At 41.9% G+C, this 11607-nt stretch overlaps 2 protein-coding genes across 10 annotated transcripts in view; one reads left to right on the top strand and one right to left on the bottom strand.

The window, feature by feature from the left end:
• The window catches only part of prmt2 (protein arginine methyltransferase 2), a 303518-nt gene that overhangs the window by 169103 nt on the left and 122808 nt on the right, over nucleotides 1-11607 (top strand). The window lies entirely within an intron of this gene.
• Nucleotides 1618-11607, bottom strand: part of dip2a (disco-interacting protein 2 homolog A) — a 101693-nt gene continuing 91703 nt past the window's right edge. For 5 of the 9 annotated variants that reach the window (XM_074659540.1, XM_074659541.1, XM_074659545.1 and 2 more), the window contains 14 exons: nucleotides 10629-10746; nucleotides 10303-10424; nucleotides 9989-10100; nucleotides 9759-9868; nucleotides 9252-9382; nucleotides 8951-9119; nucleotides 8367-8537; nucleotides 7869-7898; nucleotides 6445-6506; nucleotides 6154-6211; nucleotides 5958-6032; nucleotides 4831-5005; nucleotides 3904-4027; nucleotides 1618-3714 (listed from right to left, as the gene is read on the bottom strand). In XM_074659540.1, the coding sequence (XP_074515641.1) occupies nucleotides 3462-3714; nucleotides 3904-4027; nucleotides 4831-5005; nucleotides 5958-6032; nucleotides 6154-6211; nucleotides 6445-6506; nucleotides 7869-7898; nucleotides 8367-8537; nucleotides 8951-9119; nucleotides 9252-9382; nucleotides 9759-9868; nucleotides 9989-10100; nucleotides 10303-10424; nucleotides 10629-10746 (1710 nt within the window). In that variant the 3' untranslated portion in view covers nucleotides 1618-3461. The remainder of the gene's footprint in view (nucleotides 3715-3903; nucleotides 4028-4830; nucleotides 5006-5957; nucleotides 6033-6153; nucleotides 6212-6444; nucleotides 6507-7868; nucleotides 7899-8366; nucleotides 8538-8950; nucleotides 9120-9251; nucleotides 9383-9758; nucleotides 9869-9988; nucleotides 10101-10302; nucleotides 10425-10628; nucleotides 10747-11607) is intronic. The other 4 variants (XM_074659542.1, XM_074659544.1, XM_074659546.1 and 1 more) reach the window with 1 other exon arrangement.

Below are 11607 nucleotides of genomic sequence, written 5' to 3'. Positions count from 1 at the left end.
CTACTCACTCTCATATCATATATTTCTCTCAACATTTCCTGTTTCATATTTTTAAATACCATACTAAACTTAATGGTCAGGGGTAGACACAGCATCACTATAACTAGGGAGTTTACTTCCTCTATCATTTTCTATTACCACTCTCTGAAAAAGCGTAATCCATTGCTTGTTTTATTTTTAACTTGGTTGCAACCCACCCGTTGTTTGAGGGAGATTTCTCCAATATTAAGTACTGACAATAGTTAAAGATTATATTATATCTGTGGGCTAGAGTGACAGAACATAAGTCATCAAAACTCAGTACGAGTTTGAGGAGCTATTTTCAAATTGAGCTTTAAAGTAAGCACCCATGCTAAACTTACGCAGATGATTGAAATGACTTTGACTGATTAGATCTCTTCTCAGAACTGTGTGGGTGTCAACAGACCGCGGCTGAACGACGTCTCATTGACTCTTGTTTGCTTTGTTGGTATTGGCTGATACCCCACAAATTGTTCCAGCAGTACGTTATGTGGTTTGCCTGGTGGTTCTTCACTGCAGCGTCATTTATCATCATGTAACATAAAACTTGGAGGGTATAGGGCTTTTCACAGCAGCCATTTTGACATGTCATAGCAGGGTAAACACAGGTGTAATTGATCAAATTAATTATGGTCCCATCCATGGGTGTTCAATTGTAGGCCTACTTTAACCAGCCAGCTGATCAGAATCGAGGACTGTCATGATGTCACACACGGGCTAGCCTCTTCTAACTCCCAGTGATGCCATTTTAGCAATTTTGTTGCTAGATTTAGCTTTTTTTCAGGCTACCCAGGCCCTTAAAAAAAACAACAGCAAATTTAGCTACTTAAAAAAAAAACTTTTAGCAACTTTTTTTAAGATTTTATTTTAGGGCTTTGTTTTGCCTTTATTAGTGCCTTTAACAAATGTCTACATGGGGCGCTCGCTCTACTGGGTGAGCTAGAGGTCCCCTTAAAGAAACGTATTGCAACTTTTATTTAACGGCTATAATTGTTGAACAGTTAGGTAGCATGTTAACCAACTAACAATACACTGCTTAGAATAAAAAACTATAATTTTCTGAAAATAAAACAAAAAAATCGATGATGCACCTTGTTTGAGCTTGATAGCTGTAATTGTTAAATTATCATACATCTTGATGCCTTGTTGTTTGTTTTAATCTACTTATACATTCAAGTAAGGACAACTGGGATAAGTGAAGATTGACCTGAAGTTTTCCAGAACATTTTTTATACATATGGAGTGAACGACACAACATACTGTTGAGAAGGCTATCATCCAGAGAGATTTAGCACAGTTACAAAACGTCAATGAGATTTAGAGGGTTTCTTACCTTCTTAGTTCCGGTATAACTTCCGCTTTGTATTAGTAAATGGAGTCTGCTGACATCATTTATTTCCAGTTTAGCTCTGCTCACCTTCAACTGACAGTCTAATCACCTGGGATATTGAACACACCTGTGTGGGCGTGCACGTCTTTTACAAGAAGCTGGAACTGAACTGAAATGTGTTCAGATTGTAGCATTTCGAAAACCCAGTTTAGAATATTCTTATTGGACAGGACACCTGAACGTCCACTTTTCAGTGAAGACAAACATTTCAAGTTAAAAGCACTTTTTTATTCATTAAGAAATCATGTTATGAAAATAATGACAACTAACCATATATCAGACAAATGTATCTTTCCATATGTTAACAACAACAGTTTGCTCTGGAGGATGTGACGTCTCAGCGGTCACCGGAGCGTAACGGTCTTCTCCTTGTGCTCGGAGTGTGCTTCGCCCTCGTCCTGGAAGTGGCCAGGACTTTCATACTATAAAAAAATCTTTTCATGTCTCTTCCCAATGTCCACACACGAGTTTCAAATAATTTCTGTCTGTGAGGGAGAAGTTCACACATATATACCAGATTCAGTCTTTGTGTTAAGCTTCCTGTCGTCTCCTCCGTCTATTAATAATTTACACAAAACCTGTACATACTTACAGCAGGCTGGAGCCTGATTATGAAGGGATGTGCACATAGAAAAAAGAAGCAACAAACAAGTGAAGTGAATCTTTACAAAGTCAATGTGATAAGGTGGGAGGTCAAGGTGTTACGAGCATATTAGACCTTCATACGGTACATGCAACAATTTTCTCATCCGACCTTATGGCACTCGAAGCGAGGCACTGACATTCTGCATCAAACCCATACCGACTGCAATTTCTTCAAGACTTTTGCTATAAAACACACATTCAACACAACGGACAATAGGGACAGACATTATTAAAAATATTTATGGAGAAAGTGTGTTTGTAATGGCTGATGTCACGATCAAGTATATTCATCTTAGCCAAAAAGATGACTTTGGGTGCAATAAGAGCAAGATTTCCCACACCTAACCTCCCTCTGCATATTCCCTCCCTATCTATCCAACAGCTGATAAACTTCACAAAATTAAGTTCAACCGGAGCTGGGATAGGAAGAGGCGTCTGAAAAAACACTTAAGGCTTGATTCATATCATTTGGCACGTTGCTAAATAACAAGCAACGATTATATTCCTCGCCATCTCACGATCTCGAATGATCGGCACTTACTGTCTGCAGTCATTCAGAGCAACATCTTTCACATCACTCATATTGCATTTTGTTCAGATAAAACAATAAACTATATTACACATTTTAAGATTTAGAAAAGAACAAGATCGAGTCAAACAACATTATTTCTACGCGTTAGGTTACTGACACCACGAACTAATGGACTACTGCTGGGATGAGCAACGGATAATGCCAACTGCCCCTCCGACACCACTAATGTGTGCTTCTTTGTTGATGCAATAACATGATCTGTACTGAGCTGGATCACAAAATCAGGGTTGTATGTATGGGATGTAATGACAAATATACGTAGGATAGACTTTTTCTGTGAAAAGCATACGACCTGCAATGGCACAGGAGGCTCTGTGAACATGTTAGAGCTAGTTTGAACCAGGGTTAGGGTACTGGCGTCAGTCCTGTTCTATGGCACAAGTGTATGGCAAACATAACTAACATTCATAATAGTGGAGATTGACAAAGTAAATTATGTTAATGGCACAGTGTAGTATTAAACCTTTGCCGCCTGCTGTACTGCCATCGGGTGTCCTGGGTCTAAGGAGTCAGACGCTCTATCATACATACATACGAAACTCTCTTCAACAAAATTAAAACATAGTTTGTTGAGGCAAGAAATCACAGGGAGAAACAGACTATTTCTCTTGGAATTTCTCTCCATTTTGCTGTGAAGTTTTGCATCCACGTTTCTTTCATATTTCCCCTCTTCGAGCTGAAATAAGAGCTTGCTTTCTTTCAGCAGAAGTCAAACTGACCCCCGGGCCTGCTACAATTACGAGCCCCGCATTTGCCGTCTCCTGTTTGCGTGATAAGCCACGTGGAGGGGTTAACCCTCCTGCAGCAGGGCCCTCACATGTTGTAAGCCACGTATATGGGGTCCAGCTGGTCGGCCAGGAATCCGTCTCTGAGGTGCATGCGTTGCTTCTCGCCTCTGGAGTTGATGGGGATGACGCCGGGGTCGACCACCACCACCACTCCCACGATGAGGTAGTGCTCCTCCAGGACAACGTTAGTGACCAGGGCCACCAAGTCCAGGGCCTCCTGCTCCGATCCCTCCAGCTCCACGACCACCACGAGGAGGTTGGTCCAAGTGAACACCGCACTGGAGGGAGAAGGAGGAGGAGGAGGAGGAGGAGGAGGTGGAAAAAAGGAAGGAGACGAATAAAGAAGGTGAGCATAAGGGAAAGACAGACAAGATAGTAGTTAGAATTCATGTTGCTAGATAAACATATGACTACATAACTAATAATTTAAACAGAATAGTAATAAAGCAGAGATGTAAATTTCTCACCATTCTGCTATGCTCTTGTGAGAACGGATAACGGAGGTCTCGATGTCGATTGGGTGGTACCTCATTCCCCTCAGCTCCAGAGTCTCATCAAGAGAGCCCACCACGTAGAGGGCGTCATGACGCTCTGAGATACACACACACACACAGTCATATAAGTTAAGTAAAGCAAAGATTGAGGTGATGTTAGAGAGAAAAACAGGAGGTAGAAATATCTTTAGTAGGGCTGTCAAAGTTAACGCAATAATAACACATTAACGCAACTTGTGATTTTTAATTAACCTCCTTGGTACCAACCATATCATACTAGCTTGTTGCAAAGGAGGCCAAATAACGCTCCAAATTTGCGCTAAATTTTGGCGAGGAAAAACTGCCATGGCCATTTTCAAAGGGGTCCCTTGACCTCTGACCTCAAGATATGTGAATGAAAATGGGTTCTATAGGTACCCACGAGTCTCCCCTTTTACAGACATGCCCACTTTATGATAACCACATGCATTATGGGGCAAGTCGTAGTCAAGTCAGCACACTGACACACTGACAGCTGTTGTTGCCTGTTGGGCTGCAGTTTTCCATGTTATGATTTGAGTATATTTTTTATGCTAAATGCAGTACCTGTGAGGGTTCCTGGACAATATTTGTCATTGTTTTGTGTTAAATGATTTCCAATCATAAATATATACATACATTTGCATAAAGCAGGCATATTTGTGGACTCCCATGTTGATAAGATTATTAAATACGTGACAATTCTCACTTTAAGGTACATTTTGAACATGTGAAAAATGTGCAATTAATTTGCAATAAATCACGATTGAATATTTGAATCGATTGACAGCCCTAAAGTTCTCTGTGGTGACAGAAATCAAAGTACGAGTCCAGCTTACGGCAAAAGCAATGCGAGTTAGAGCGAGCGCAGCTGATTCTCACCTCCACTGGCATCCGTCAGCTCGGTGCGCCGCAGGAAGCCCAGGTAGCCCGTCCTTGCCCACACGGTCTGTGTGTCGCCAAAGCTGAGCTTTGTGTTGAAGTGGTCAGCATGCAGCGCCTCCTCGCCATAAACTGTGTAGTAGCCTGTGGCGTTGTGAGGACTGCTCACCCAGACCTGTGTTACACACAGAATAATGGTAACTGTTACACAGATGATCACACACATCTGTCGCTCTTTTGATCAAAGTTATGGATCTAGTATGTCGTCATCCAACAATTATATAAAAAGAGAATTTGTTGTCTTGTTTATATGGCGTTTAAAAGAGATCAGTTTACTGCAGAAAGCCGACTGTAACCTGATAACTTAAAGAGATACTGTGCTGATTTTCAACCAGCTTTGTATCGTGAACAATGTTGAAATTCCCTCAATGTTGCAAGCACCCAAAGGCCCCCGCTCATTTAACAGCAAAAATCCACCGAATGATGTGAAATACACACAGCGCCCAGCTCTGCGCTGTTTGTTCGAACTACAAATTGTACTTCTGCATGTTTTTATGCCCGCCCCTTAGCTCCTCACTGCTACAGAATCAAAAGTAGATATGGAAGAAAGCGATTTCAATAGGGCTGTACCGGATGTCTTTTTTTTTTTTACATTTGAAGCTTTTATTGAGGTTTTTGAATGAGGCTTCAAATGTCAGTCTTCATATTTTATGAAGGCATCACCCTAAAAAAATAGGAAAAATACGATTTTGTGTTATTTTGGTTGTATAAATGTAAAATTATGGTGCCATTAGATTGCTGCTAGACCGCCCAGTTGATCCAGGAGAGTAAACAGTTTTTGACCACAGTCAAAAAAAAATTGTTTTTGAAAGGCTAAATACCAACAAATATGGACTGAAGTAGAATATTTTGTTAGATAAACATATGTTGTGAATTTTGGAAATGATGTGTGTAAAAGAGAGAGAGAGAAGGCGGACTATTGAACGCAATGTTTCTGTTAGTTATTAATACTAATAATTTGAATGTCAGCGTTATGAATGAAGCTTCGACCTATTCGGTAGGCGATGTAAATGCACGGATTGTGGGACAAGCGACGGTGAAACAAGTCAGATGAGGTTGTGACTTACCTCTCCTAGATGGGAGTCTCCCAAGGGTCCTTTAGTCTCTGTGTTGGCAATGATCACCTTCACTCCTGGAAGGATCTGCAACAGACAGTAATATGACAGTAATATGTCTCAAAGCTTTAGAGAAGAGCAATCCTTTTGCAGTGTGAGCTCACAGTTGTTTGTAGTGTTTTAGTGCATGTTTTACATGATGACGTACCTTCCCAGACTCCATCAGTGGCAAGCTGTGTGGCGACCCTCTCTCTACCAGGCGAACTCTGGAGAAATAAAAAAGGACAAAGTTTCATATCGCCATTTTCATTCCGTTTCTACAACATGTGTAAAAAAAAGTGTGAAAAACAGTCAAAACGGTTCAAAGATTTGTAGTATTTATTCATATGCTAGAAACTGATGTACCACCCTAATAATTACGCAATGCATAAAACTGTCTGGACATGTACACTTTTATTTCTCAAAGAGAACTCTTGTTGTCCGTGGTGGCGCCCCCTACCTATCATGTCGTAGTGCTCTCATGTCCACATAAACGGTAGTGGGGTCTGGTCCGGCTGTGCCCTGGAGAAAAACAAGCAGAGGGCAACATGAGTTGATAATGTAACTCTTACAGCGCTGACATTCATGCTGTATGCTGCCTGAGTGGAGGGGAAGTGGAAGCTGATTATGATACAACTGTTGACAAAGCAGGGAGGAGGGACGGGGGGGCGGGGGGGCAGCCAGAAGCCGACCAGCCAGGCTACGATAGTTAGGACTTTGGCAAAACTCAACCATGTAGCCACAGACACAGTTAGATTCACCTGCTCTAATGCTGCCGGTTTGTTTTCTAACAAGTGTAAGATGCTTGTTATTAGAAGGCTATAAAAAAATATAAATGAACTGTTTCCTTCAAATGTTTATCTTCTGTGACAAAACAAAATGCACTCAAGTGTCTAAAAATGTCTGAGCACCATTTGTTTGGATTGAATATCTATAGCCATGCAACTGATTTCTAATTGAGCCATTTCACAAGTTGTGATTCTGGGTGTCAGATATTGATTCCTTCTGCTTTGGGATTTGTCATCATTACTGTTGTGAGACTGGTCACAACGCATTATGGTTTCCATCACTCCTTTGTTTAGTCAGAGCACCAGCTAGCATCGAGTCGCTGTGTGGGGTCTACAGCTGGCTGGAAGTCATTCCTGCCGGACATCAAACTTTTCAACTCCTCCCTCTGAGTGTCAGAGACTCTGAATCGATAGAATGGACATAGACTTATTTCACCCGTCTGCAGCTACTACCCCGTCATTTTATTATTCTCATGTTTCCCCATCTGAAATACTGTCGTCAACAAAATGACAAATTTACATTTACATTACTATTTTATATTTACTTTGCTTTTACTTTTACTTTTTCCCCTTTTATATATATATATTTTATGAGCATTGTTGAAGGAAACTGAGACCAAAGATTTTCAATGCCAATGATTGCTTTCCTGGAATTGACAAATGACAAATAAAGAACCTTGAACCTTGAACTAAGTGAGGTAAAACTGAAAACAAACAACAACAAAAACATACATGAACGATTCTTCTTCTGTGTAAATCTTTGTATCACATTGTGGAATAAGGATCTTAGGGTTTGACATGGCGATCCCATATTAACTCAATCAGGGCAGAGTTCATGCTGCTAGCTCTAGATGGTATAATGCATCATAAAGCAGTCGGTTCAGGTCAGACTCGGCTAAAATGAATAGCGGTAACGTAAAGCCGAAGCTTGTCAGAGACAATCAAAACCGAGAGAAAAATCAGTGAATTAAGGTTAAGCGTGTTCATAAATCATGCAACATTAACAAACACACACATGAACACACAGACACATACACACACACACAGACCCAGCAGCAGCCCAATGAGCAAACAGCAACTCTTATCCTACGGTTACCTGCTCAGCCAGTTTCCCTAACCTGTTGGGCTGACGGGATAGGGCAGGACAGATAAATATAGATGTGGATACACATGCACACACACACATGAATAAAATCACCGGGGATAGGGAGAAACAAATAAAACAGAACATCGAAGGGCCACAGGAAAAAAAAGAAAAATGTGTCAGACTGAGAAACAACTCTTGTGTTTTTGCAATTGTTCAAAAATATAAAACACAAAGTTTTATCCATTTCCCTTCACCTCAAATTAGTTGGTAAAAAAATGAAATAGTTTCCTATTTTTTAGTAAGCTACTTGCATTATATCATCATCAACATTCGCTCTTTTAAAGTGATGCCAATCCTGCGTTTTTCAATGATTTCTTGGATGATTATCTGAATCGTTGCATAGATTCATTGCCAGTTTTGCCCCCTAAACCGTTGACAACCATGGACCTCTCCCACCCTCCTCCTCCTCCTCCTCCTGCTCCCCTTCGTACTTCACCAGCCGCTCACCTGCAAACAGATCGCCACGTTCACCCTGCAGCCGAAGGTGGTGCTGACGGCGCGCGGCGAAAGCCCCAAGTCCTTGAAGATCTTTGAGAAAGACTGGGTGAGCGCTATGCGGGGCCTCTCCTCTGCTACCACCATGCATGTACGCACGCAAGACAGGTTCACATTTCGCAACTGCAGATGAAAAAAAGAAGAGTTAGATCAGTAAAAAAAATAATAATAATAATTAAGTGCAAATTGTGTGAAATCAAACTCAATTTGCAAAGACGGCTGTGGGTGCATGTAAACTAGGAGCCGATGATAGAAACTTAATGGTTTCATTTTCATATAATAGAATCAGATTCTACTCATTAAACCACAGACACGATTTGTAAAAAAAAATCCGAGTCTCAAGTGCTGCAGACAGTAATGAGCACACAGATACACAGGAGTGAAGTGTTTCACCCCGAGGACTCTGACTCTGTCTCGATAATCACAGCGCTATAGCAACAGCACCACAGGGAAAAGGAGTAATTGAAGTCGTGGAAAATGCTGCAGTTTGCTGCTTCCCAAGAGACAACGCTCAACACCTGAAGAGACAAACTGACCCGCAGTGCCTCCGTCTGTGAACCCAGGCCCTTGGTGCACATCTCCATGACCGAATACGAGCAGAAGGTGACGCGCACTTTGTACTGGCTGACTGCCGCGAGCCACAGAGACGCGTTGCTCTCCAGCTCCAGAGGGGGGACCAGGATCGACTGGTGGCCCGAGTACACACTGAAACCAGAAACATGCATGCAGACAGAGAGGCTGAGTGGTACAACAGAGAGAACAAAAAGCCTTCACTAAGAAACAACTCAATGTTTCTTCTACTAGCACAGGCAAGGTCATTCATTTGTTCAGGTTTACCTGCACAGGCACCAGAGAGCGAAGCCCAGGCCGCAGTAGGGGTCCAGACAGATGGCGATCTGCCGTGAAGGGTAGAGCTCACACTGCAGTTTGATGGAGCGACACAAGGCACTGGTGGCGGCGTGAGACATCTGGAGGAGATGATGTGACACACAGAGACACGAATGATGCATCAAAACTGGATCCTTTAGTAAAATTCAACTTAAAAACAACTCCTTGAGCTTTTAGGGATCCATTCATTATTTCACTGACTGACACCTCAGAAGTGTCTGGATGGTTCCTTGATGCTCAGAACTTTCAGAAATCAATCAATATCAGTTTAAGTATAAGTAATCAAAGTCACACAATAACACAAACAAACCACCCGATCGAGGCAGCGGTAGACCAGCAACTCCTGTGTTCTGAGAATCTGGTTGCTTTAGTGTATCGTGTAAACTTAAACTGATATTGAAATGATCCCTTTAAGAACCCAGGTGGCTTATGTGAGTCCTTCAACATTCCACATACTTTGACCCCTGCTAAGATGCCAGTTGTGGACACACTGAAGTCCAGGTACGCTAACATCTCCGGGGTCGGGGGCTTGTACATCTGGGGACTCTTCTTCCTGGGGAGGTCATCTAGAGGATGAACAGAGGGAGAGGAGGTTTGGAAAAACAGACCATGTCATTTCCTTACTTAAAAACCTATTCTTTGGTGGCAACATGAGAACATAAACTGTGTATGTGTGTATAATTCACCTGTGTCCAGCACCATGGGCCAGCTCTTGACGTCCACAGCAGCCGCAGCCTCTTTGGATTTCAGCAGCTTCATTATTGCTTGAGTGGTCAGGATACACACCGACTTACTGACCTTTAACAGAGATACTACAGGATTAGTACATAATACATTACATCACTTTAATTCACACATTTTTCAACCCTCACGGAGCAGAGCTGACTTTGTGTGTAATTCAGCTAAACCATACATTCACCAGGTTTAATGATTGTTATAAATGTGCAGAGAGGGATTAAATTAGCATTTTGATGCAGGTCAGCGGACTCTCAGCGGTTACCTCAACAATCATCTTGACGGTGGGCAGCGTGGTCGCCAGGTTCTGGGGATGCGGGGGTCTGACGGTGACCGGCACACAGCCGGCGTACAGGCAGCCGTAGAAGGTGGCAATCAGGTCGATCCCTGCACATAAATGTTTATACCTACAGTGTTTAGCATTTTATACCTTGTAGCTGATGAAACCGCTAGACAATGGAATAACAGTGGAATAACATTATTGAGTCTCTTGTGGTGTGTGATTATGATTAACAGACAGACTTAAAAATTGAATACAGGGATAGTGAAGACAAGAAGCACAGCAGAAGCTGTAGCAGGAGCATTTCTTACCTGGCGGGTAGACGAGTGCTACGTGGTCTCCAGTGTTGAGGCGTCCCATCAGTGCTGCAGCCACCCGCTCCGCCCGCTTGTGTAGCTGCAGACAGGAAGCTGTACTGGCCACCGTGCCCTGAGGAGCAACAGATAAGAAAACACATTAATTTATACTGCTAGGCTACACTTTATTTTACAGATACAAAAGTTGTAAGTTGAAGAAAGTGGCTAGTAGGGCTACAACTAACAATTATTTTCATTTTCAATTATCAGTGTTTCCCAAAGCCCAAGATGACATCCTCAAATGTCTTGTTTTGTCCATAACTCAAATATATTCAGTTTACTGTCATAGAGGGGGAAAAAAATGACTCAAACCGATTAATCGATTATCAAAATAGTTGGCGATTAATCATGTGGGATACATTTTCTGTGATAATGAATAACCGATGATCAATCCAAGTAGTTTCAGCATGAAATAATCGCCTCATTTATCACTTAATTTTTGTTTCCACTGCTTATATTCTATTATATCTATATACAGTGTTAGAGCACTGACCTGGGTTATTACTCTGTGTGTGTGAAGGTCAACCAACAGGATGGGGTGATTTCTGTGGCTAAGATACACTCTTATTTTGCCAGTCTGACAGAGAAATTATTAGAACTTGTCTCAACTTGTGGCAGAGAGAAGTCTGTATCTTATCGGTCCCACAAGAGATAAGAAAAGGCCAGGTGCGTGCAGCTAACAAAGAAGGGTTTAGAAATTAGAAGGATGTTGGTGAACAAAGGTATCGTTTTTAACTAGCGGCAGCCATGGGAAAATGCATGGGAGGACTGACCAAGAAACGGAACTTAGAGATAACGTTATGTGTTGAAAAACATCTCCAAATATGGTTGAGGGAAACAGGCTGGTGAATCAATAGTTTATGGAACGGAGACAAACAGGTTTTGGGGTGTATGTTCTCCCCAACCACCCTAACAGAACGGGGAGGTATGGAAT

This window comes from Sebastes fasciatus, chromosome 14 (assembly GCF_043250625.1).
Source record: "Sebastes fasciatus isolate fSebFas1 chromosome 14, fSebFas1.pri, whole genome shotgun sequence".
In the NCBI taxonomy this organism is placed as follows: domain Eukaryota; kingdom Metazoa; phylum Chordata; class Actinopteri; order Perciformes; family Sebastidae; genus Sebastes; species Sebastes fasciatus.
The sequence above is the reverse complement of the archived record's forward strand: the minus strand, read 5'-3'. Positions and strand labels throughout refer to the sequence as shown.